Source organism: Pneumocystis murina (assembly GCF_000349005.2).
Source record: "Pneumocystis murina B123 chromosome Unknown supercont1.2, whole genome shotgun sequence".
Taxonomy (NCBI): Eukaryota; Fungi; Ascomycota; class Pneumocystomycetes; order Pneumocystales; family Pneumocystaceae; genus Pneumocystis; species Pneumocystis murina.
The window spans coordinates 294,450-320,111 of record NW_017802360.1 but is presented as its reverse complement, the minus strand read 5'-3'; the positions used below and the strand labels follow the sequence as shown (position 1 = coordinate 320,111).

At 27.6% G+C, this 25,662-nt stretch overlaps 12 protein-coding genes across 12 annotated transcripts; 6 read left to right on the top strand and 6 right to left on the bottom strand.

Moving 5' to 3' along the window:
* Positions 1-49: 49 nt before the first annotated feature.
* PNEG_00710 (hypothetical protein) lies at positions 50-3,611 on the bottom strand (the record flags this gene model as incomplete). The annotated part of the gene is made up of 10 exons (XM_007874419.1): positions 50-475; positions 526-978; positions 1,023-1,648; positions 1,694-1,903; positions 1,952-2,113; positions 2,159-2,704; positions 2,745-2,985; positions 3,027-3,140; positions 3,183-3,349; positions 3,404-3,611. The coding sequence occupies 10 exons, from the start codon at positions 3,609-3,611 to the stop codon at positions 50-52; spliced, it is 3,153 nt and encodes a 1,050-aa protein (XP_007872610.1).
* Positions 3,612-4,106: 495 nt separating this feature from the next.
* On the bottom strand, positions 4,107-5,866 carry PNEG_00709 (preprotein translocase, SecY subunit). The gene is made up of 7 exons (XM_007874418.1): positions 5,851-5,866; positions 5,719-5,798; positions 5,570-5,667; positions 5,358-5,527; positions 4,677-5,299; positions 4,295-4,628; positions 4,107-4,247 (listed from the first exon to the last, which is right to left on the bottom strand). The coding sequence occupies exons 1-7, from the start codon at positions 5,861-5,863 to the stop codon at positions 4,135-4,137; spliced, it is 1,431 nt and encodes a 476-aa protein (XP_007872609.1). The 5' UTR covers positions 5,864-5,866; the 3' UTR covers positions 4,107-4,134.
* A 334-nt stretch (positions 5,867-6,200) lies between these two features.
* On the bottom strand, positions 6,201-11,103 carry PNEG_00708 (hypothetical protein; the record flags this gene model as incomplete). The annotated part of the gene is made up of 15 exons (XM_007874417.1): positions 10,816-11,103; positions 10,658-10,774; positions 10,011-10,613; positions 9,827-9,967; positions 9,509-9,784; positions 9,177-9,463; positions 8,999-9,134; positions 8,678-8,954; positions 8,546-8,633; positions 7,642-8,500; positions 6,878-7,602; positions 6,767-6,832; positions 6,563-6,722; positions 6,330-6,516; positions 6,201-6,280 (listed from the first exon to the last, which is right to left on the bottom strand). The coding sequence occupies exons 1-15, from the start codon at positions 11,077-11,079 to the stop codon at positions 6,201-6,203; spliced, it is 4,266 nt and encodes a 1,421-aa protein (XP_007872608.1). The 5' UTR covers positions 11,080-11,103.
* Positions 11,104-11,254: 151 nt separating this feature from the next.
* PNEG_00707 (hypothetical protein) lies at positions 11,255-11,741 on the bottom strand (the record flags this gene model as incomplete). The annotated part of the gene is made up of 4 exons (XM_007874416.1): positions 11,255-11,270; positions 11,314-11,450; positions 11,559-11,667; positions 11,713-11,741. The coding sequence occupies 4 exons, from the start codon at positions 11,739-11,741 to the stop codon at positions 11,255-11,257; spliced, it is 291 nt and encodes a 96-aa protein (XP_007872607.1).
* A 689-nt stretch (positions 11,742-12,430) lies between these two features.
* On the top strand, positions 12,431-13,880 carry PNEG_00706 (hypothetical protein; the record flags this gene model as incomplete). The annotated part of the gene is made up of 4 exons (XM_007874415.1): positions 12,431-12,593; positions 12,638-13,351; positions 13,398-13,558; positions 13,604-13,880. The coding sequence occupies 4 exons, from the start codon at positions 12,431-12,433 to the stop codon at positions 13,847-13,849; spliced, it is 1,284 nt and encodes a 427-aa protein (XP_007872606.1). The 3' UTR covers positions 13,850-13,880.
* A 795-nt stretch (positions 13,881-14,675) lies between these two features.
* On the top strand, positions 14,676-16,407 carry PNEG_00705 (hypothetical protein). The gene is made up of 11 exons (XM_007874413.1): positions 14,676-14,881; positions 14,933-14,984; positions 15,029-15,112; positions 15,170-15,527; positions 15,571-15,659; positions 15,704-15,786; positions 15,833-15,859; positions 15,905-15,913; positions 15,962-16,003; positions 16,042-16,128; positions 16,179-16,407. The coding sequence occupies exons 1-11, from the start codon at positions 14,714-14,716 to the stop codon at positions 16,188-16,190; spliced, it is 1,011 nt and encodes a 336-aa protein (XP_007872604.1). The 5' UTR covers positions 14,676-14,713; the 3' UTR covers positions 16,191-16,407.
* On the bottom strand, positions 16,254-18,283 carry PNEG_00704 (hypothetical protein; the record flags this gene model as incomplete). The annotated part of the gene is made up of 13 exons (XM_007874412.1): positions 16,254-16,481; positions 16,526-16,675; positions 16,721-16,761; positions 16,805-17,055; positions 17,097-17,189; positions 17,233-17,361; positions 17,406-17,601; positions 17,647-17,733; positions 17,800-17,872; positions 17,926-17,972; positions 18,025-18,093; positions 18,147-18,181; positions 18,240-18,283. 13 exons carry the CDS (start codon positions 18,281-18,283, stop codon positions 16,254-16,256), a joined length of 1,443 nt encoding a protein of 480 aa, XP_007872603.1.
* A 60-nt stretch (positions 18,284-18,343) lies between these two features.
* On the top strand, positions 18,344-19,155 carry PNEG_00703 (hypothetical protein; the record flags this gene model as incomplete). The annotated part of the gene is made up of 4 exons (XM_007874411.1): positions 18,344-18,465; positions 18,509-18,755; positions 18,807-18,926; positions 18,949-19,155. 4 exons carry the CDS (start codon positions 18,344-18,346, stop codon positions 19,153-19,155), a joined length of 696 nt encoding a protein of 231 aa, XP_007872602.1.
* A 212-nt stretch (positions 19,156-19,367) lies between these two features.
* Positions 19,368-20,718, top strand: PNEG_00702 (hypothetical protein; the record flags this gene model as incomplete). The annotated part of the gene is made up of 7 exons (XM_007874410.1): positions 19,368-19,398; positions 19,449-19,497; positions 19,545-19,677; positions 19,720-19,886; positions 19,929-20,103; positions 20,144-20,281; positions 20,328-20,718. 7 exons carry the CDS (start codon positions 19,368-19,370, stop codon positions 20,679-20,681), a joined length of 1,047 nt encoding a protein of 348 aa, XP_007872601.1. The 3' UTR covers positions 20,682-20,718.
* A 230-nt stretch (positions 20,719-20,948) lies between these two features.
* On the top strand, positions 20,949-22,041 carry PNEG_00701 (60S ribosomal protein L2; the record flags this gene model as incomplete). Its single annotated transcript, XM_007874409.2, has 4 exons — positions 20,949-20,980; positions 21,212-21,721; positions 21,773-21,875; positions 21,922-22,041. The coding sequence occupies 4 exons, from the start codon at positions 20,949-20,951 to the stop codon at positions 22,039-22,041; spliced, it is 765 nt and encodes a 254-aa protein (XP_007872600.1).
* Positions 22,042-22,976: 935 nt separating this feature from the next.
* On the bottom strand, positions 22,977-24,734 carry PNEG_00700 (hypothetical protein; the record flags this gene model as incomplete). The annotated part of the gene is made up of 6 exons (XM_007874408.1): positions 22,977-23,289; positions 23,339-23,513; positions 23,558-24,062; positions 24,102-24,379; positions 24,424-24,660; positions 24,702-24,734. The coding sequence occupies 6 exons, from the start codon at positions 24,732-24,734 to the stop codon at positions 23,006-23,008; spliced, it is 1,512 nt and encodes a 503-aa protein (XP_007872599.1). The 3' UTR covers positions 22,977-23,005.
* Positions 24,735-25,052: 318 nt separating this feature from the next.
* On the top strand, positions 25,053-25,559 carry PNEG_00699 (hypothetical protein; the record flags this gene model as incomplete). The annotated part of the gene is made up of 4 exons (XM_007874407.1): positions 25,053-25,102; positions 25,149-25,189; positions 25,233-25,296; positions 25,358-25,559. The coding sequence occupies 4 exons, from the start codon at positions 25,053-25,055 to the stop codon at positions 25,557-25,559; spliced, it is 357 nt and encodes a 118-aa protein (XP_007872598.1).
* Positions 25,560-25,662: the final 103 nt, after the last annotated feature.

The following is a 25,662-nucleotide window of genomic DNA, read 5'->3' as shown; positions in this document are numbered from 1 at the left end:
ATCCGAGTTAAAAAAAAATATAAAGAGTATACAAACAATTATATAATTATTATGTTAATAACTTCCGTGCTGTTTCAATATTATGAAGTAGCTTTTGAATAGATATTGGCTTAATTGTTGGTATAATTGAATGAGATGAATTTATTTGATTTAAATATGAGCTTTCAGAATTATTTTGAATGTTAAAAGAGAAAGAGTTTCTTCTTGTTTTTTTTCGTAAGTTTTGAGGTATTTTTTTAAATAAAGTAATGTTATTTTTTGTATTGTATAAAATATCATCATCAAGTTTTAATCTTTTAATGCCCTTAAAATCTGAAGATAAATGTGTATTTGAATTAAATGATATGCAAGAAAGAAGTTGTTGAAATGGTGTTTTTAAATATGTTTCTTGTATTGAAGAAATTTTGAAGAAATTGACATTTGTTAATTGTGTATGAGTTTTTTTAAGCAAGTGTATATCAAAAAGCAGGTTAGGCTGTATATTAAATGTTTAGTTCATTTAAAACTTATAGTTAAGTTTCTTACTTCAATATCTAATTCTAGATCTGTCCAATAAATAATTAATAAAGGGAATTTAAATATGTTTTCACAAGGTATGCTTTGAATTAGTGTATGTAATTGATGTTTCCATATATCCCATTTAGCAGATAATAGAGAGTTTTGAGTATCCAGAGGGCTACATTCGAAAACGATAGCACCTATGTTTTTATAATGGTTTTTTTTTATAGTATCTGACATAGGCATTATAATTTCAATATTTAAATCAAAATCGGTTGTTAATCTCCAAACAAATTCGGTTAAATCAGGTTTTAAATGAAATTTTTCTCTTAACCAAAGCGAAGTTGGAGTTCTATAATCTGTAGAAAAAATCAGAAGTTGCCAAAAATTAAATGATATTTTTGATTCATGTTTTAGTTTTGAAACAAGAATACTAGTCAAATCTTCGTTTTTCCAGAGTTCGTTTATATGATAATGGGTCTATATGCTATTAAATATTAAAATATTAAGTTTCTATTTTAGACCTTCTTTAAAGTTTCTGCCATATTTTCATCTGTTTCATTATTTAAAAATCTATATGCTTTTTCTCCTTTGTTTTTATTTTTTATATTTATTGTATTTATTTCTTTTAAAGCAGAGTAATATTGAAGCAATTTTTGTCTCTGTTTTTCCCTCATTTGCTCCAGTTCTTTCTTTTGAGATGCTCTTAAATTATATTTTTTTTTTATAATTTTATATATATTTTTTAAAACTCTTTTTTTATCTATATTTTCTGCTATAGACTCAAAAACTGCATCAAAAATTATCTCTATAATTAATGACTCTGTAATTTCATGTGCAAATTCTTTTAAAATTTTATTTCTTTTTTCAAGAGATTCGAATTCAGTTTTTATAGTTGCAATAACTGCTTTTATTTGATTATCCATCATTTCCAAGAAAAATGTGTTTAAAATATCTAAAAATTGATGTTTTGAAAGTCTTTTAGGTTGTTCTTTATCTGTTATATTTTTTAAATCACATAAATTTTTATTAAAATTGCTTGATGAATCATAAAAATGATATTTATTAGAAAATGAACTCTTTATTTCATTATGAGGATTTAATGATTCAAAAATATTGTCTGTACTTTTAATATTGTTAGAAGAAATGTCTGGAAATATAAATATTAATATGTGGCAATAATAGAAGAATATACCTTTGGAAATCCGTGGGAATTTGGATTCTAAATCTAAAGTTCCTTCATCTTTTTTATTTTTAAATTTATTAATATTATTTTCCCTGATATTATCAAATAATTCTTTTGAGGTGAGTGTAGATGAATCTAGTCTATCAATTGTCTCTTGATTTATGTTAAATAGTGATGGTTGAAAAGCAGGCGTATTTGAATCTAAATATGGAACAGAGACTAGACAAAAGATGTTATTATAGAAATAAACAGATAGGAAATATTTACATTCTAATGTTTCATTGACTGGCTTTTCAAGAGTTGAAAAAAGAGAATATGTAGGGTACGGCTCGCCCATTGATCCATTAATAATATCTGAAAAAGATTGTGAACCACGTTTTGCTTCAACTAGACGTTTACAAAATTTCTGTTTAATGGGAGGTTGGGTTTCTATAGAGAAATATTAGAATTAATTGACTAATTAGAAAATCTCACCATCCCATTTAGAAGACTTATGAATATGAACAGAAACAGGATATCCTTGTGCATTTCTGTAAACCGTAAGGCCATATGATTCGCAATTTATGGCAGTTTCTTCGATACTATCACATCCTAACATTTCAGCAAGCACATCAATGGGGAATGGTGAATGATTAGCCAGATAAGAGCGTCTCATTGCCTTCAAAGCACCTTTTCTAATATTTGTAAAATGCATTTCAATAGAACATGCCATAAGATATGTAGTTTCTTTGCTTGCAACAAGTTTAAAAAAACGAGTAAAAAGATTTTGAGCTGCTTCAGTATTAGGTGTTTTATGAATCCCAATTCTTTCGTTATTTCTTTGAACTAAAGCATATAATTTTAACGCATGTTGAATTGGAAAAGAAAAAAATAAATCTGTAGGCAATGTTTGAGCTTGACGAGTGATATCTGGATCTTGGATACGTGATAATATATAATAAGCTCTAAACTCTGGTTCATTAGGACATTGAATATTTAGACATCGCAAATCATCATAAAACTCAATTAAGGATTGAAGAACTAATATTTTAAATATCGATGAAAAAAATGAAAGTTTAACCTTTTTGTAATTGTTCATTTTCCTGCTGTTGACTAAAACTTTTAACCTCACATAATTGATGCAAACAAAGAATATGATATCGTGCAATACGTTCATGGCAATCTACTGCTTCCAGTCCACGACTATTTTGAAAAGTAAAGTCTTGACGTATAGAACGTGTCCTATCCCGAACAAAACTATGTGTTTCAGATAAACTATCTTCACCACAGACAATACGATCAATAAGATAATCAAGTGTTGACTATTAAAATTAAAAAAGGTATATAAAGAAATATGAATTACTTTTAAAACATGTGGTGGACGAACATCTGATGGTAATGCCTGTTCGTTACCTGCTGCTGGCCTATGAAACGCTTTAACTGCGAGATCTTTATCTACCCTTCCTGTCAATGGGTTCTAATTGTAAGTTAAAAAAATATAAAACATTTAACCACAAACAATTTCCCAGCGCTCAAGATTTTTTTGATACTCTCTCTGCTCACGTTCAAATAATGGACACATATCTTGACATGTTCCAACAAATGTTAATGCTTGATTAAGCCGTTTAGGCTTATTTGGATCATCGATCAATCCAAGTCTTGTTGCTTCCTCTCTTTCACGTTCTCCTATAAAAATTCAGCTATAAAATGATTCATTTTATAAAAGAAATTAGAAATTACGTTCGGGCTTTAATTTTTCATATCTATTTCTTGATTGAACTCTTTCAAATCGTTTTTGTCTTGCTTCTGCTCCTTGTTGATTATTTATTTCTTCATTTTGTAGACGTCCCTTATTAGATGATGCCTTAATATGTTTTATTCTTGAAAAAAGATTAGCTATACGAGATCCCCGTGTATCTTTTGCCCAGTTTCTTCCTCTAGTTTCCATCTTTTATATTTTCATAAGTATATAATATATATAAATAATAAATTTTTAGTGCCAGTCTTCCACAAAAATACATATGATGTGCTATTAATTATAAAATAAGGTGAATCTTAAGAAAAAACAAATAATTTATTTTTTTAAGCACTTAAATTATCAATAATTTGAATTTATTAGTCTAATGTTATTAGAAAAGATTTCAAGAAAATAGATACTTAATATTCCTTATTAATATTAACATTAATGTTAATATTAATTGTATTTTATTTAAAAAATAATTAATATTTGTTTCTGTCTGGCAATATTTATGATCATTTATACGATAGTTGATATTTTAAAAAAAAAAATAAAGATTTAATTTTTTTTATTTAATAATTATTAATTATCTTAATCTTTTTATCTCATTACTAGAAAACAAAATGAATAATTTTTTTGTATTATTTATCAGCAAATAAGAATCTTTAAAAATTAGAGAATTCGATGATAATATAAAAAGGGATATTATAGCTATTGTTTATTAGTAAATATTTTAATTGAATATATCGATCATAGAATTGCTTGTATTTTCTTTAACCATTGTTTCAAAATAATTATAGATTGTTGTTGTACATAAAAGTATTGCAGTTCCTGAACCAAGAGTTCCTAATAAAAATAAGATATAGAAGTTTAGAATTATATGAGAAAAATACCTAAAAGATCAGAAAAAATTGATAGAGCACCAATACAAGCACCGGAAAGCCAAGCAGCAGTAGGAACGATACGCTTTAATTCTTTGTACATGCTTTTTTCACGATGCCCAGCAATAACAACTTGTTGTTCTTTGAGCTGTTTAGCAACGTCTCTTGGTCCACTTCCTGATACTTCAATCCATAATTTGGAAAATAAAGCACATATAAAAACAATAAATAAAACGTATATAGTAGTATGTATTGGATCGAGAAGAGCTTCTTTAATATTTAATGGAGGAGTCATCATGTATGCAAGACCGGAAATTGCACGATTTTGACTTGTTCCTGGGACCGACTTGATTATTTTAGTATTTAAATCACTTTATAAAATGAAAAAATATACCTTCCAAGTTCCAAAAAGCTTAACAAATATATTATCTGGGAATTTACGATATAACATTTGAGAAACAATAAATATATTTGAGGTTAAAGCACTTTCTAACATAACCGGAATATTACTAGTATAAAACAATTTTACGGAATATGTGCCATGTTGTCCTCGAAGCTTGTTTGATTTAATAGGTATTTCAACTCTAAATCCCTGTAAATAAATTATGATTGCAAAAACTAAAACAGTTGCAAAAAGGTTCATGATATTTGGCAAATTCTGACGATAAAAGGCCTCTTTAAGAGCACGTGTCTTATTATTCCAAGTAAAAAGGAGATGTAATAAGGCTAATAAGGCACCTTCAAATTCTGGGCCTCGTCCTGTGTTAATAGTTGCAGGGCTAAAAATTTTCCATATAATGCTCTCGCATATATTCGTTGCAATAAATAAGGAAATACCAGACCCAAGACCATATCCCTTTTGAAGAAGTTCATCTAGAAGAATAACAATCATAGCGGCAGCTACTAATTGTATAACAAGAAGCAAACATATCCCTGCTCCTAAATCACTTGGTTGACCATAGGTACCGCTTGCAACAAAGACAGCTGCTTGACCAAAAGATATAACAAGTGCCAGAACTATGAATGGTAAATTCTTCGCAATATATTGGATACAAAAAATTGAAAAATTTCTTACGTTTTTGCGCCGTTTGAAATAATTCTCTATCAGATTTCAAATCGAGATTAACATCAATCAACTGCGATCCTGCAAGAAGTTGAATAAACATCCCGGATGTTACAATTGGTGATATTCCAAGTTCCATTAATGTACCACGGTTAGACGCTAATACCATACGCATCCAAAATCTAACGTATATAAGAATAAAAAAAGGTATTCATAAAATATACAAAGGATCTGCTGAATCTGAAGATGCAATACCATATAATGGAACTTGTGACATAACCAAAAATATTAAAAGAATTACACTTGTCCATAACATTCTTTGCTAAATACTTCATTAGTTAAATTGTTATATAAAAAGAAAAAAAACGGAAACCTGAAATGGAATTTTTCCCTCTGGAGATAAAATTTCTGGAAGTAATGATGTAAAAGGCTTGACCAAGTCAAGAAATCTCACTATTTATTAAGTTATTAAAAAATAAAAAAAATATTTCTTAGTGAAACTTACATCCGCTAGACATTCTTGGCCCTTGATATAACTAATGTATTAAAAATATGAGTGTTTATTTCCTCTATTTTCTATTAATATAGTAAATCAATTTTGTTTTTTTTTTTAACGTCGCTATGCAAAATCTTGGACCGCTTGACTGCCAGGAATCTCCTAATGTTTAAATATATAAAAAATGTAGAATATGATGAATTAAATGTTTATTTTTAATGAAAGAAGACGTTTCTTAAGCGAAAATGTTAATATTAGTTATTTGAAGGGTTAGAATCCTTTTTTAATGTAAATATAGATAAATGTGTGTAGTTTGTGAAACATGAAAATATGTAATAAATGAATAAATAGTAAAAAATTTAGGACATGGAGAAGATTGTAGTATCAATATCGCATGTAGATAATTCAGCGAGTTTTTGAATATTAGGAACATTAAGCCCTGTATTATAATATTAATAAGAAAATATAAATTGATTAAAAATACATACAAGAAGGTATATAAACTTGAGGATATGAGAGCTCCCTTACTTCAGGAATTTCATAGATGCTACTTTCATCAAGAGAAATGGCTTCTAGGAAAAGAGTATTACTATGTTGATCTTCGACAACTTTATTGGCTATAACTTTAAGTATTTCTGAGCTAATAGGATGTTCATAGTCTGCGACAGAATATTGCTAAAATCTCATGTCAGATGTATGTTATTACAAAAAAAATGTTTACATTAATCAATTTCTGTATTTGTACAGGTGTTAAAATCCAACATACATCAAAGATGATTGCAATATCTTCTAGAGTTGATTTTTTAAGTTGAAGTAGCTTTGTGACTTGCATAAGATGTTCCAATTGTAAAATTCCCTCTGGTAAATCATGGTTTTTACACCTATAAAAAAGTTAAGATGACTTTTTTTTCTTTTTAATGATTACCATTCTTCAATACGACATGTGTTATAGTGTATTTGTAAGCCTCTTTTCCATGATAAGAAATTTCTTCTAATTACTTTTAAAACGTAGTATAAAAAATAGGGAAGGATTAACCTCATAAGCAAATCATTAAAAGCAGTTACTCCGACAAGTCTTAAAAGTTCATTAATGGCTTGCTGATGTATACTGTATTCCAGATAATATGACTTTGTAGCCCTATATACTTTATTGAATAAACTAAGAAGATCGTCCATAGTAAATTGAGGATTATTTGCTCCTTGGAGTAATTTATTAAAAAATTTGTTTCCATCTGTAGTAATGAATCCAGGGAGAGATTGAGACTCAATTATTGCGGGAATTATCATTTTATGCAATCTTTTTTTGACTTCTTTCATCCATGTATGATAAATATTAAATTCTAAATTTTCTAGGTCATGCTTTACTAACAACATTAACCTATTATATTCTTCACATTCTGTATCTGTTATTTCTACAGCAATTCCATGCAATATATCACTTTCTGCTATGGATACAAAAGATAATATTTCATGAACATTAGAAAGCCAAAACATGTCGAAATCTATAACATCTTTCTCGTCATATTCTATCACTGCTTGTTGTATTGTTTGCATAACATTTGTCAAAAAATGTTCAGATTCCTTAATAAGACCATACTTCCACATTTTAAATGTAACAAAATTTATTAAATAAGCAGGAAATAATATTTCCTTACGAGATAAAGAACTTTGCTGGCTTGATTGGGGAATTTTGAGATTTTTAATTACTTCTACCATAATTTCATCACTAAGCAGATCATTATTTTTAACTATATATACAAACTAAAAATATTAGCTTATCAATAACTAACAAAAGACTACCTCATGATTTATATCCTTAACTGAAGCATATGAAGTTTTGGATATTTCATTATTTAATATATTTTGTTTTTTTGGTGGAGATAATGGAAACAAGATAGATGCTGGACGCTGTTTATGGTCTATTTTTTGTTCATATAATAGTTTCCCCTCAAAATAATTATTTTCTTTATTAGAACTAGATGAAATATTTTGCCGCTTTGTATGTAATTTAGAGGGGCTTGAAGTAGAAAATGGTTTAGTATTGTTTATAAATCTTGTAGAACCATTTGGTTTAAAACCAAGAGGTACATTTTTGCCCATCGATAGTCTGTGAACTTCATCTTTAAGATGTTCTATTTCAATTACAAGGTTGGAACGCGCATCTTCATATTCAGCTTTTTGAGAAAGTGCGGATTCAAGTTCTGCCGATTTATTAAAAAGAGATTCCCTTAAAGTATTGCTTTCTTCATTTAATTTCTTAAGATTGTCCTTTGATATATTTAGTTGTTTCTTTAATACATGTATTTCTTTTTCCAAATCGAATGCTCTTTCTAATGCTTTATTTGCATTGTTTAAATTATTTTCGAGATTATTGCGTTCTTCTTCCCATTTTTTACTTTTTGTCTTCCATATATTATTGAGATTTTCTAAATCTTCTATTTGCGCCAACAATAATTTGTTTTCTTGATGTTTTTTAGATAAATTATGGGTGAGTTCTATAACTTTATTCTCTAGTTTATATGATACTTCTTTGAAATGGCTAAGAGATTTAGCCTCAATACGTAATCTCTTTAACTCATCTTTCGCTTTTTTGCGTCTCCAACATGATTGTATGTAAATTATCTGTTTGCATTGTATTTTATATTTTTTCCGGGCAATACTGAAATTGTTATTTGAAAAATAATAATAAATAGACAAAACTTACTATCTTTTCCATAAAGACTGTATTTTTGTAGCTGTTTTTTCTTTTTTTAAAGCAAGAATTTTCTTTTTTATAAGATAACAGCGCACGACTAAACCACATTAATTTATAACTAGTTAATAATATAAATTATACTTGATTGTAATAGAATAATTGCATCCCTTATTTTTCTGTATAATTTCTGCGAATAATAGCGTCTCCAGGCCGTTTGTAATTTTAAAGCAGCTAAATTGCATTTCATTTCATATGTTTTTTTGCGTATAGAAAACCCTCTAACATACTTCTGAAGGAGAATAATAGAATTTCGAATCCTAATATAACGCTTATGATAGATATAACAAAGCATATTTTTTTGTATTAATATAGCACATTCATTTAAACGATTAAGACGAAGATGTTCAAAATATGCTAACTATTACTGTTAAATAAGGAAACAGTAAATAAAGTAAATATTACCATTCCTGCTCGGAAAAATATTTTTGTTAAGCCAATTTGATATTTATTTGTATCGTTAACTGTTTTTTCTAGAATTTCTATACTAAGTCTTTTGACTTCATTATTCCAAGAAGATGAGTGAACAAGTATATAATATCTAATTGCTTAAGTAAAAAGAATCTTGCAATTTTTTTCCTACCTAGAAACAAATTCTTGAAATGTCCATCTACCTGGAAAGCCCACTGAACTTATTCTAATTGTTTCCAAAACACCACATGCACGAAGCTGGCTCAAAACCAATTTTGGCTCAAATTTCCAGGAAACTTTTTCATCATTAGGCTTAATGCATCGTATATAATGAACATTAGTCGAATTTATAGTATCCATTAAGCCAATTAGAGAAGATTTAAATATTGTGCCTAATGTTGGTTTTTTTGATAAGGCATTAATTGGTCTAGTTGTGTTATTTTGAGATTCATATTGATTCTATAAATCTATAAGTAAATAATTATTTGATTAACAAATAATCACTTTTTCTTGGAAAGCTAGAGATGATAAAATTATTTCTTTTACAAAATTGTTGGTAGTCGAATTTAATAAATTTAATAAATCATCTGAAATGGTGTCCTTATTTTTTTCAATGAATCCGTCGGATTGATATGTCACTTCTAAGGCATAATGGCAAATTGTAAATGAAGACATCCCAAACCTTGCTTTTCTAAAATAATTTTGATAAGTTGGAATGGAAAAATTCTTGACTAATTTAGTAACAAAGGATTCATCAGATCCAGCAGGTAATCGACTCTCCTATTGAAAATTAGTAAAGAGAAAATATAGAAGATTATAAACTTCATCAAGAAGAGATAATATTCCCAGTCGTGATTCAATAAGGTCAATGCAAGGTTGGTTATCGGAGAAATCGATAAAAGTCCAATTAATCTCTTCTCTCATATATTCTTCCTGCTCAAGTTTAAATACATGCTGAGTAAACTATTTATTATTAAATTAGAAATAAAAAAAATAGAGTTATAACTTCTTGCTGTAATTTTTCATTAGCATAATTGATACAGAATTGCTCGAAAGAATTTATATCAAAATGCTCAAAACCATAAATATCAAGTACTCCGATAAATGTTTTGATATTGATTTCATCTTTTGTTTTAAGAGTGCAATTTATAGAACTGATTAGCCAATCAAAAAGAGAAGAATATAGAAATTTGGATATAGAATCACGAACAACAATTGCTTGTTTCAGATTAAGATCTGTGATAATCTTCTCACTACGTGTATTTATTTGTTTTTTAATTATCCATTTTGCAAACTGCACATTATCAATTCCGAGTAACTTGCAAACGAATCCTAAAGTAGCATCGGATGGAGATAATAGTGCATTATTTCTTAATGCTTGAATCTTCACATTCCCCAAATGTAGTAAAGCTGCTAATACTTTAAAAATGCTGTTTTGAACCTCATCGGAGATCCCCATTGTTTTTAATGCATTTCTTGTCATAATAAAATTATTTAAATCACTAATTCCAGGAATGGTGGAACTTTCTCCCTGATTTAAATAATTAAAATCATTTGGATGCTTTAAATCAAATTCTTTTTTTTCATTTTCTGTTGCCCCAAAACAAAGCTTAAACAAATAAATTATGTTTTTCAAAAAAATAGAAAATTTACCTGATAAAATATATGATAATTTCTTTCATTTTTAGGCTGAAAGACTATACGAGATCTTTCAAGGAGATATGTCCGAATCCTTGCACCTACTATTTCTGTGTCACCATCAAAATTAATCTAATAATATTAATAATATAGCTAGGTATCGTCTAAATAACCTCGATATATTTCCCAAATCTAGACGAATTATCATTACGAATAGTCTTTGCATTTCCAAATGCCTCTATAACAGGATTTGTAGCTAGTATTCGTTCTTCTGTTTCACTCATTCCAGATTTGATATTTTTGAGCTTTCGCTTTAATGGCTTTTCTGGACCTTCAACTGTAGCAAAATATCTCATAATATATTTTGCAGAAACCGTTTTTCCTGCCCCGCTTTCTCCTGAAACAACAATTGTTTGATTCATATTATCGCGAATCATACATCTATAAGAATCTTCTGCAATGGCAAATATATGAGGCTCAAGTTCCCCTTTATTTTTTTTTGAATATGCGTGAATAATATCGTTTGAGTATAGAGAAATGTTCTGAAAAGGATTAACTGCAATTAAAACAATGCCAGAATATGTATATATTTGAAGTTGAGAATATCGTATTTTAATTGTATGTAGGACTAATAAAATTATTAGGAAAATCTTCTTATTTAATAGATCTACTTTCCAGACGGCTCATTCAAATAAGATAAATTGGTTAAATCTTCTGTTGCTTCAAGCATGGGTGGATTCCGTAATTGAAGAATTGACAAATTTTCCATTGCCTTAAAATTTTCTTCTTTTGTTGTAACAACATGTTCCTAACAATAAAATGTTTAATTTTATTCAATGATATTTTCTTTTTACATAGTTTCATTTCAGATTTATTAAATTCTGATTTAAACCATGCTTAAAAGATAAAAAAATACCTTTCCATTATCATCCAAAAAAATTAAATTCAGAACACTCCCATCAAGAGAATGTTCTTTGTATTCTGCTGATATCCAAGCTTCTTTATCATCATGAAACCAACAACGTCTAAAAAGTCTTTATTTTCAAAAAAAAAAATCCTATTTATCTTACGTTCCAATAAGAAATGATTCATCTATCATAGTTACTGCCGTTCTTTATACTTTTCTTGCTGATTTTTCAAGACAAAAAGTTTAAAATAAAAAAAAACTTAAAATACTCAAAATTGCTTATTTTTTCACGCTCAAAAAACACTCTGTCAAATTCTTTATTAAATTTTAATTATATTTTTATAGATATGCTTCGCTTTGACTTTTTCCCTTCAAAACAGAATCCCTTCAAAATCCCTGCCTTATAATCGTAAGGATAAACGTCGCGTTTGGCACAGACAATAAATGACCGTTGTTCGTGTGGCGAAATTATTGCACGTGAATTTCATGTGATCTTGGGTGGAGTCAGGTGATTCTCATGTGATATGCGTGGTCACGTGACTTGTGAATCACGTGACTTACCATGTTTTTTATTTTTTTTAAAAAATAATTAATAAATAATTTGTTTTTTTTAATACTAAAAATATTTTTTCTATTCTATTAAGTGTATTTGAATGATATTATTAGTGAATTTTCCTCCAATTATTTTTTAAAAATAATGTTTTTTTTTGAGAAAAAAAGCCGTCTCGCTTAAGCTTTTTGAATTTTATCGAGACGTAACCTCAATTAAACGAATATATTTATCTGGAAAAGGTACTTATTATTCGTTTAATTAATATAAATTTTTAGAATTTGTTAATATTTGTGTTTATTATTCTCTTTTGAAGAGAAAAACGGTGAAAATGTCAGAAAATTTAAATATTTATAATAAAAAAGTAATGGACCATCTTGCACCAACCCCACAGAATACCCCAGCAGGAAACAATATTTCTATTATTTCAGGGTCTAATGTATCTTCGAGTTCACCTGCTCCGGTAGTTTCATCAGCGAAAGATGATCGAGAAGGTTTTTTGAGGCTTAATGTTTATTTTTTTTAATAAAGAGAACAGATCCTCCTATATCTACACATAGTGCTTTATCACGTGCACCTGGGTTGATATCCATGATTCAAGGAAAGTTAGGGTCACTGGTTGGTCAATCATCAGGATATATTGAATCATTACCATTAGCTGTGAGAGTTCGTGTGGAAGGATTACAAGGTCTTCAAGTACAACATTCAAAACTTGAAGCACAATTTCAAAACGAAATATTGGAATTAGAGAAAAAGTATCATGATTTGTGCTCTCCTTTGTATAATAGACGCTCAGCTATTATTATTGGTGCAATAGAACCTACAAATGATGAAATTGAAGCAGGTCGTGAATTTGGGAAAATTTATGATACAGATAATAAGAAATGTGATGTTGAGAATAAAAGTTATGGATCTGATGAGAATGTTAAGGGTATTCCTCAGTTTTGGCTAACTGCAATGAAAAATTTTCCTTCTTTAGCAGAAATTATTACTCCAGAGGATGAAAAAGCATTGTGTTATTTGGTAGATATTCGGCTGGCCTATCTTGATAAGCCAGGGTTTAGATTAGAGTTTTACTTTGCAGATAATGAGTTTTTCTCTAATAAAATAATTAATAAAACGTATTATTATAGAGCGGAGTTGGGTTATGGTGGTGATTTTGTCTATGATCATGCAGAAGGAGATAAAATCGACTGGAAGACAGGCAAAGATTTGACAACGAGAGTCGAGATCAAAAAGCAGCGTAATAAAAGTAAATATTTATGGTTGCATTGGCAATAATTGTTAATGTTTTTTAGATACAAAGAAAACTCGTGTTGTGAAGAAAGTTGTTCAAACGGAAAGCTTTTTTAGGTTTTTTGCTCCTCCTGTGATTTCGGATATTCAAAATGTTGATGATTCGGATATCGATAATCGACTTGAAGCAGATTATCAATATGGTGAAGATATTAAAGAAAAGGTGTTTTTTTTGTTTTTCTTTTAACCAATAACTTATCATGTAAAGTTGATTCCTAGAGCAATTGATTGGTTTACTGGTGTTGCTTTAGCTTATGAAGATGAATATAGTGACGATTCTGACCAGGATTATACTGATGAGGATGGGAATGATGATGATGATGACAATGATGACGATGATGATGATGATGATGATGACAATGATGATGATGACGACAATGATAATGGTAATAATTTAGGTGGCAAAGACGATAATAAACCTAAGCACGATCCTGTTGAATGCCGTCAGTCATAATATTTTCTTTTAAAATCTTCTAAAAATATTGATCCAAAAATTTAAGTTTAGAATATTTTTATTTATCATTATTTGTTTCATCTTATTTGAGAATCATTTTTCTTAGTTTTCATAGTTATATATTAGGATTTAAAAATGGTTTAATAAAAATATATATTGTTTTAATTACAATGTTTATTTGGTTTAGTTTTTATAAATTAAATTAGAATGAGCATATTTAACTTAGGAAATATATTTTTCTTTTGAAATAGCAGGATTATTTTTAATATTTTAATACAGAAACCTTTTAAAGAAGTTTTTAAAACAATTACTTTATGTTTTTTTTAAATTAAACATTTAACTTTAAAGTCTTATTTTCTAAAATTTTTAAATATTCAATCTTTTATAAAATTAAACTCTAAAAACTGAAAAAAACATAGTTATAATTTTTCTAAAAATATAAAATAATAAAATATCTCCCAATTTAAATCATTTTATTTCTTTCAACTCTTTAAATATTTTAATTACTATCTTATTTTTTAAAATTATAGCTTTTATTATTTTTCTAAAATTTAAAAATCTATATCAAATTATAATCTATATTCCCTATAACAGTTCTTTCAATTCTCTTCATATCTAACCCCAACACTCTTCTTTAATACATTTAACTCTGTCTTTATATCCTTCAACTTACTAATCCATCTTTAAAATATAAAATACATACTTTTATTCAAAATCATATATATATTTGTATAAAAATATGAAATAACTCTTCTTATTTTTTCTTATTTATCATTGTTTTTTACATGTTTTTTCATATATTTTCTACCGTCCAACGCTCAATATCAACCTCATTTTTTTAAAATCTAAGCTTTAAGAGCTAAGATGCTTACTAGACGATTTATAAGGAGCTATTTTAAACATAGTTTGTCTAGAATATGTTCTTTTAGTACATGTTTTGTTGCTCATCAAAATTTATATGATGAAACATTGAAAAACTTGCGTTTAACAAAAGAAACAAGAGTAATATTTCAAGGTTTTACCGGGAAACAAGTAGCCATATATAGCTCATTTAATAGTATTTAATTTTGATATAAATTATAGGCGACTTTTCATGCACAACAAGCAATAGATTATGGTACATGTGTTGTTGGAGGTATAAATGGGAAAAATAAGTTTTTTTAAATTAAAAATATAAAGGAACAAACCCAAAAAAAGCAGGAACAATGCATCTTTCTCTTCCAGTATTTAAGGATGTTAAAGAAGCTATGAAAAATACAAAAGGTGTTATTAATTATATTTTTTTATTTTGATTATGAATTAATGAGAAATATTTTAAAGTGGATATCTCTGCTATTTTTGTTCCACCACCTCTTGCAGCAGATGCAATTGTAGAAGCAATTGAAGCGGAAGTTCCTCTTGTTGTAGTTATTACAGAAGGAATTCCACAGTATGATATGATTCGTATCAATCAAATTCTTAAAGTTCAATCTAAAACGCGATTAATTGGACCTAATTGCCCAGGAATTATTGCACCAGGCCGTTGTAAGGTTGGAATCATGCCTAGTCATATTCACAAACAAGGAAATGTTGGGATCGTCTCCCGATCAGGAACGTTAACTTATGAAGCAGTCAATCAAACAACAAATATTGGGCTCGGCCAAAGCTTAGTTATTGGAATTGGAGGAGATCCATTCCCGTAATTTATCCTTTTATTCTTATATTATATTAATTATTTAAAGAGGAACTAATTTTATTGACGCCTTAACATTTTTCTTAAAAGATGAAGAAACAAAAGGAATTATTATTATTGGTGAAATTGGGGGATCTGGTATAACTATGTGGATATCTTTTTTTTTCTAATTATTTTATTAGCTGAAGAGAATGCAGCTGAATTTTTAAAGGAGGCAAATCTTTTTTCATCGTCACCCAAACCAATTGTTTCCTTTATTGCTGGGGTATATATCTTAATCCATTATTTTTTCTGATTTTACTTCTTATTAGATTTCAGCTCCTCCTGGACGTAGAATGGTATTTTAATTCTATATAACAATATGATTATTAACAGATCTTTAGGGCCATGCTGTAAAATATCCAAAAATGCAAAAATAATATCCTAATCTTCATAAATAGGGCGCAATTGTAACAGGAGGAAAAGGAACAGCGAATACTAAGGTAATTTTCCTAAGAAAAATAATAATTTAATGTTTTAGATATCTGCTTTGGAAAAGGCTGGAGTTATTGTATCCAAATCTCCTGCTCGTCTAGGCGCACTTTTATATGACGAATTTGTAAAACATGTTAGAAATTTCGATATTTTGATATTTCATCATTTTTAATATAAATATAGGGACTTGTCTAGAAAGAATTATATGAAATATATTTGCATATATTATTTTTGGGGTAAATGATAAATATTAACCCATTATTCTATATGAAAATGTTTTATATATATAGATTCAAATGCTTCCCTTATTATATCAATATCCTTTCCTTGTCCGGATTGTATCATATTTATTAGCTTTTTCTTAGCTTTTTGTAATTCATGTAATCTTTCAAGAATATAACTTTTACCATAAGGACTAAAAATAACCCATCCAAGATTCCATGTCTTTTTATAATGTTTCCATCTATCGTAAAAACCATCAACTATCTATATATTTATTAAAATATTAATATGCATGTATATTTATATACTTTATTATAATAATTAACCGTAATGATAATAATACTTAAAGAAATTGTTTCACTTAATGAATGAAATGCAAAGACTTTCCGGATAGCAAAAAAGATATAAATATCTATTGTTATGAAAACAAGAAATCCTATTAAAATCTTATTTTGAGCCTAAATACTAATGTTAATTCAAAAATATAAAATAAAAGTAAAAACCTTCGATTCATCAAACTTTTGCATTTTTTCAACTAGGTAACCTTAAATTATCATTAAAAGGTATAAAAATTCATTTCTCATTACATATTATATAAGCTGGTATATGAATAAGAATTATAGGCAACACAAGCAAAATATGTATCATCAAAAAAATTGTCGTTCGAATAATTTGAAATAAAAACCATCTTCTAGATATTGTATGCAAATTAATAATATCAACAGCTTCTATACACGATAATTTTAAAGCTTTCAACTCTTTTTCTAAAATATTATATAAATCTGAAATATCATTATGAGAAGGATCTAGTCGTTGTAATTCATAGATATTTATAAAACTAATATGTATTAGAATTAATTTCTTTTTTTAAAACGGCACCTTTGTGTTATTGATATATAATCTTTTGCATTAATATTTTTATTGTCTCCAAATAATATGGTCCGAGAAAATTCGGAAATTCTTAATATATCCCTTTTATCTATTAAATAAGTTATTTAAAATTATCTGTATTTACCAATTCTCTGCATTAATGGTGATTTTCCAAAGCCTTTCTTGGATAACTTTAGTTAATTTTTTTACCGTATTTTTAGGTTCTATTAAAAAATCGTCTTTATACATGCCAATATGAATAGGCGTTCCATAGCTAATGATAAGAAAATTAAATAGACTTAGAAAAATATAACCTACGTTACAATTACATTACTTCGATATTTAGATTTCTCGAAATAAGTTATTCCGACAGGAAGAAGTGTTACATCATTAAGCTTATCAAACATTCTTGAGGGGTTTTCCTTATGATTAAAAATATTATATTTATATTGTAGAGCAACCCATGATCCACCATCTTTTAGATCAAGAAGATGCGGACTAGTATGTGATGTACCTAAATTAAATATAATATATATAATCTATTCATATCTTTAAATACCCTCTGGATAAATTACTAACGTTTCTAATTCTTTCATTGCATTAAATGTAATTTCAAAAAGTACACGATTATTCTTTGTTTCTCTGTCTATATTAATAATTAAGAAATTAAGTATAAAAAAAGCAATTAAAAATATTAATTATTCTTTATTACCAACAGGAATTACTCCCAAACTATTAAGAACTTTTGTCACAATAGGATTGATCTTAAAAATAGAGCTTTTTGCCTAAAAACATCTAATTATACACTTATTCATTAACATATATCTATTAAATCTACCCAAAACCGGACTGGCCTAGGAAATGTTGCTGCAACTATTGCTATATCTATTATCTTTTTTATATATCAATCTCTTGTCTTTTTTTCATAAAAAAATACTTCCCATGTTTGTATGGGTACAAAAAATAATAATAGGCTTCTTGAAATCAATCATTTCATGATGGATCACTAATTTACTCAAATTAATCCCTTTTTCCCATTATTTTATACAAAATTCATACCTGTAATTGATCTATAAAATCCTCGTAATAATAACCTAAAAAAGCCATATAAGCAAAAATATATCTTCAATCCTTCTATTCCTATCTCCCTACTTTGATAAATACCGGAAAATAAGGTATAACCAAGAAAATCCCATCTTATATGCGGTTTTTATTTTTTTTTGAGGTTGAGCTGCAGCCCTCGTACTTAAAAATTAATGAAAAGAGGATTAACTATTTCTATTGATAACAAAGTATTTCTTGAGAACCAGAATGAAGAACCATCTGATATATACGAAGCATCATTGGCTTCAAATAAGCTGAAAAAACTGGAGTTCAAGTGAGTTTTTTGATGTTAAATAAAGAAGAATTAATTTATATAGTGAAAGTGAAGAAACAGTAGTTGAAAGAGCAAAACCAGTTATAACGTGTCATTTTCCAACAGAATGTATGCATCAGCCGTCAAGCTTTATGTCTTTTTCGGCTTATGAAGCACATTATCAAAAACAACATTGTAATGTGTGTTTTGAATGTAGAAAAGTATTTCCGTCATTAAGAATGATGGATCTTCATATTTCAGAAGTACATGATCCTATTTTTTGTTTAAAAAAAGAGAAAGGAGAAAGAATTGTAAGAATTTTATATATATTTTTTAAAGATGAATTAATGGTTAATATATAGTTTAAATGTTTTATTGAAAACTGTCAAGAATTATTTATAAATGTCAAAAAAAGAAAGAAACATTTGATGAGAGAACATTTTTATCCAAAAGCTTTTTCATTTTTGGATAATAATCAATATGTTTTCTAATATAAGTTTATAGGAGTATCATTTCGATGTGATTTATACAGGAATTTCTTCAAAGGATACAAGCCTTCTTGTCTCGAAGAAAAATGTTAAAAAGAGACTAAAACCTGAAAATCTTGAAAAAATGGATCAAGATTTTGAAATAGAAAAACTTGTTAATAAAATGACATCTACTCGACTTGTTCCATCAAGTATACGGTTTGGAGGTGGTAGAAACAAATAAATCATATTGATTTTTATTTTTAAAAATGATCAGCTTATTAATAGACAAAACTAATTTTATATAATTAAAGATTTCATATGATATAGAATTATTTCAAAAAATTCTAGAGTATGATAATATTTTATCTATTAATTTTGTTATTTTTAGCAATTATACTACTCGGGATTTTTTTTTATATCGATCTCGATTTTTTAAGTTTTTGACTTTTAAAAATGGTTAAAGAATATGTTCTTTTTGGCTTAGGTATAGACTCATATATTTAATAAAATATTGTGGTTAAAATTTTATTTCAGGAAATCCATTATTAGATATCCAAGTTAAAGATTGCGGTTTTCTTAAAAAGTGATATAAAATAGATATATTGACTATTTTATTAAAAAAAAAGCTAGATATGGATTAAAACCCAATGATTCTATTCTTTCTGAAGAGAAACATATGCCAATTTATCAAGAAATAGCAGAACTTTCTGATGCTCAATACATTGCAGGAGGGTCAGCTCAAAACACACTTCGTGGAGCTCAAGTACATTAATATATTCTATTTAAATATCTTAAAATATGATAGTATATTCTTCCTGAAAATTCTACTGTCTATGTTGGATGTGTTGGAAAAGATCAATTTGCAGATCATTTAAAATCTGTTACGAAACAAGAAGGATTAAGGACGGAATATTTAATAGACGCTACTACACCTACAGGAGTATGTGCTGTTATATTGAGTGGGAAGGATAGGTATTTTTCTCTCTTTAAATTGCTTTGTTTAAATATTTTAAGATCATTGGCAACACGGCTTGCTGCTGCTAGTAATTATAATATTGCTCATTTAAAATCTCCTAAAATATGGGCTCTTGTCGAGAATGCAGATTATTATTATGTTGAAGCTTACCATTTATCATCTTGTATTTTATCTGTAATTTCTTTATCAGAGGAGGCTGCTATAAAAAATAAGGTATTTATGTTTTTTAAGCAAAAAAAAATTAAGCTTTAAGGTTTTCATTATGAATTTATCTGCCGAATATTTATGTCATGTATATAAAGATGTAATGGACACTTTGTCTCAATATTGGGATTGTTTAATTGGTAATGAAGCAGAAGCAATTGCTTTTGCTGAAGCACGTGGTTTAAAGGTTTCTTAAATTATCTCTTCAAAACAAATATACTTAATTCTATTAGACAAAGGATGTTATAGATATTGCTTTGTATATTGCTCGGTTACCTAAAAAAAATACATGTCGACCTAGAATTGTAGTTATTACTCAAGGATCTGGCGATATCGTTTTTATTGAATCTTATAATAAAAAAATAGTAATAAATCAGGCTGCTGTTCCAAAAATTTCAGATGATCAAATTGTAGATACTAATGCTACTGGTGATGCATTTGCCGGCGGTTTCGTCGCTGGTTTAGTTTTAGGCTATTCCGTTGAAAAATCTGTTCGATGTGGTATATGGCTAGCACAACTCTGTATTAGACAAAGCGGTTCTACATATCCTTTTCCAAAACAAATATTTCATGATCAATATGATTGATTTCTGGATTTCGTATAAAAATAATAAAACTTTAACAAACATCAAATACTATCTATGATATTTCTATATTAAATTTTTTTTCTCTCATTAAATTAAAAAAAATCTACACTTTTATAAACTAATATAAACAAATATATCTTTATTATATTAGGATCCCCTTATTTATTGAGCAAAGTCTAATACTTTTTTTTTCATGAATTTTTCACTGCCTTGACATCGATAAAAACGACTTAAAAAATTTAAACCTCTTAAAAAACTAGATAAAAAATGGGTCGAGTTATTCGAGCTCAGAGGAAATGGTAAGTAATTAGGTTCTTTTAATATAATTGTGGATCCTGTTGTTTTAGTTGCCTCTTTTTTCTGGCTTTTTTTTTGAGAAAATTTGAGTAATTTTTGAAGAAATAAAGAAATAAATATAAATAATAAAAAATAAGGATATAATGTATAAAAAAGGGAGCTGAAGCACAGAAAATAATTATTTCATTATTAAATATGCCTGTATTTCGTTTTACTGATGGATTTTTTATTAGTGGTGGAATTTTTAAGGCACATCAACGACTGAGAAAAGGTGCAGCACTACATCGTGTTTTAGATTATACGGAAAAGCATGGTTATTATCGTGGAATTGTTAAGGAAATTATTCATGATCCTGGTCGAGGGGCACCACTAGCTAAGGTAGTTTTTCGAGATCCATATAGATATAAGAAGAGAATTGAGACATTTATTGCAAACGAAGGAATGTATACAGGACAGTTTATCTATGTAGGAAAAAAGGCGTCATTATCAGTTGGAAATGTTTTACCATTGGGAAATATGCCGGAAGGGACAATAGCAAGTAATGTAGAAGAAAAAACGGGGGATCGAGGCTCATTAGGTCGATCTTCTGGAAATTATGTAATTGTCATTGGACATGATCCGGATAACGGGAAAACCCGCATAAAGCTGCCTTCTGGTGCGAAAAAAGTTGTTGATTCTACATGTCGTGGTATGATTGGTATTGTAGCAGGAGGAGGAAGAATTGATAAGCCTATACTTAAAGCGTAAGTAGTTTTTTTTAATAATGAATATTGATTGTCTTACATGAATATTAGTGGAAGAGCTTATCATAAGTATAGAGTTAAAAGAAATTGTTGGCCAAGAACAAGGGGAGTGGCAATGAATCCTGTAGATCATCCATTTGGTGGTGGTAATCATGTATGTTTTTTATTATTTAAAAATATATGTCTTACAAAATATATAGCAACACATTGGGCATGCATCTACTGTTTCTCGTTATGCTCCTGCTGGTCAAAAAGTGGGTCTTATTGCTGCCAGACGTACTGGTTTATTACGTGGGAATATTAGAATTAAAGATGTATAGAAATATTATCTATTAATATTTTATTTTTGTCCTTTTTAAGAGCATTATGGTCATATCGTACTGTATTTGTTTTTTTAGAGGAATGTTAATCTCAATTTAAACATTTTATTAGTTTTTAATTTAGTATTAAAACTTTAAAAACCTTAACTATCCCTGTAATAAAAACAATATTGTTTTATATTGCTTTATCTGTTGATAAAGTACTTATTATTAATTTTTCTCTGTTATTTTTTTAATAGTTCTATATATAATATTTATACACTATCCTATTTTTTTTACATTTGAGTACGATAAATTAATACAAAACATATTAAACATTATTCAAATAATTAAATTCTTAAGAATTCTTTATTATTATATATGGACTTGAAATTTAAATTCTTAGCTTTTTCGTGTATTTTCATTATTTTTGAGATATTTAGAAAAAAGGTAAAAAAAAATCTTAAATATATAAATAAATATATTTAATGATGTTTGAATTTCTTCACCAGAATGAGATTAAATATCTCGTATGTTTCTTATTTAATAAATAGCTTTTTAACTCTGAAAAATATTATTTTGAAATTTAAAACAATATAAAATACAAATTTTATTTAACTAATCTTCTTAGGATGAATAATTTATCAAAAAATTTTCTGATTTTTTTCTAATATAATTCCTATATTTAATGAACTCTTATTTAAAATAAATAATATTTAATTATTATTGATCATATACATGTTTATAAATAAATATTTTTAATCCTATAAAAAAATACTATTTTTAAGTAAATGAGGGTATAATTTAGTCTCCTTTACTTAGTAAACTATATTTTTATTTAGACATTAAAAAATTAATTAAAAAAGAATACCTTTATTAATCAAATTATTAATCCTTATGCAATAAATAAGATGCATTCTTGCAAAAAAATATTTATATATATTATATAAATATATAAACCATTTGCATATACTATTTAAAAATACTAAAACATCCTTCCTAATATCCAAACACAAAATTTAACGAACCATCCTGTTTTTCTATCCGGAGATGAAAAATCATTTAAATTAACTTTCTTAGAATAACTACGGAAATTTTCAATTTCATCCCTCAAGCTTTTTTGCAATTCTGTATCAAAAGTAATAATAAGAGCAGTTGCTTCAAGATCTAACGAATGTGATCTACGACTAAAATTCGATGATCCAATAAAAGTTATATATGGTTTACGTCCTTTCGCTTTGTTTTCCGGTGAAGGCATTATCCACAATCCTAATTGTTTTAGGATAATAAAAAAATAATTATAACATCAATGTAAAACCTTTAGCATGATAGGTCCAACCTCCCTCACCATAACGTCCATTCTTCCATTCTTCCAAATGAATATTATTTTGTTTATTAGCTTTATAAACATTTAAAAGAAAACGTTCAGCTAAAAATGAATATGCTGAAGGAATCATTTTTGAAGGCCACGGAGAATTATAAAATGAATTTGCCTATTACCTATTTATATAGGGAAAATAATCAAGAAAAAAATCACCTGTTGCGACGAAACAATCACACAGCCCTTGGAATTAGATGTTAACAATCGTTTAGAATAATCTTTATGTGTATTAAAGTAACCAGATGTGAAGATCCAATCATAATCACTAGATTGACTAGAAAGAAAAGTATCCAGTATTAAACAAATTCCTTTCTTCTCTGTTGAAAAATCATAAGGTTTAAAAATAGGTGAAAATTGAAATAAAGGATAAACTATTGTAGAAAACACTTCATTAGTATTTATAGGTGTCGGTTTTAATAATTTTAGTAAAGCAGAAGTAGAATGCCTTCTAAAATTTTCTGGATCTTTAGTTGGTTCTGGACAGTTAGTGTCTTTTAACCATACTAACGCCACTTTTTCTGGAGAATCACTAGGAACTACTTTGTATGATATCGATGATATAAATTGATGAATAGTAGCATAAAAATCGGTTAATTGAGGCGACGAAAAAAGATGATAACGATCTTGACGATTTGTAAAATATTCACAAGACAAATTTGCTCTAATAATTAACTATCATTCATATAGATAAATTAATTACCCTGATAATATCACTTCGTCATCAAATCCATATATTTTCATATGCTGAACCCCCCAACATTCATTAATTCTTGATGGAAGCATTTTCTTTAATCCTGAAAAATTAGGCGTATGATACATACAAATATCAACTCGATGTTTCCCGAATAATGATATTAAAGGTACTAAAAGTGATGCACTTGTAGGATTCGGAGCTTCACGTGTTCCCCGCAATGCATCCATTAATATTGATACTCTTAAATCCATATTTAATGAAAGTGCTTTGTGTAAAACAGTATACTGATTAATTATCAATTTTTAAAAAAAACGCTAGAAAAACCAACAAGTTCATATTCCGATTTTCCTATATATAAAGTAGACAGGAATACTCTTCTTTTTGCATTTAGAATCTTATTTTTTAATGTAAAAAAGAATTCCTTTGGTTCAGTTAAAATTGTTATTTTTTCTTTGCTCAAAACAAATGATGGTGCAAATTGACTTAATCCCTCTAATAAATCTTCTAATACTGGTTCAGAAACACGTTGAAGACTACTTTTTAGCTCATTCTGAGCATTTGGAATCTACTATAAATTAACCAAAAATCATAAAAAGCAAGATCAACCAATTCCCGAGCAATAAACCCTTTAAAAAGCATCTAAATCTAACAAATCTAGCGCATATAACTGAGAATATCTTATATTTTATGTCTTCTTATCTCTAAAATATATGGTATTTTATTAAATAATGTCTAGGAAGTCTGATAATTAAATCGTAAACCTTAGTAAAATAAGCATATATTCAAGACAATTTATATAGAAAGTAAGAAATAAGCGCATATATATAGATATTAATGAATAAAAAGTGTCATATCTTCTAAGAACATTTAGAAATATTAAAAAAATTGGATTGTCTGCGTACGCGTAAGTATTGTATATGTTGAAGAGAGTATTAATATAATTAAAATAGCCATCAAATGCAAACTATTGGAGATACGAAATATGGTCATCTTGTAGGAACAGATAGGTTCTTTTCTTTTTTTAAAAATGCATAAATTTAGAGTTATTTTTAGTTATGGAAATAAGTATTATGAAAATTTGGAAGAAGCACCAAGTAATAATTTTTTTTTAAAAAAAGGATTGATTAAGTATTACAGATCGTACACGATGGGTAGATTATAAATCATCATCTTTTGATGCATCTCAGGTAGAACCAGGATGGTAAAAATAATATTTACATAAACGAATATTTAAAAAAGATTTTTTATATTAACCCAGATAGGAATGCATGGCTTCGATATATGGTGGATGTCCCCCCATCAAAGATTGATACGGGTGGTAATTCTATGAAAAAATTGGATCCTTCTTGGAAGAAGCCGTTTCAACCAAATCTTACATTTTCTCGTGGAGCTTATAAACCATATAATACAGTTTTGCCGAAATTTACAGAATGGACTCCAAATGTTAAAAAACGCATATCTTGATTTGATTTTCAGATTTCTATTTACATTTGATTTAATAGATAATTAACTTATATAGATAAATTATCTATTAAATAAATATACAATATATAATAATTTTGGATAT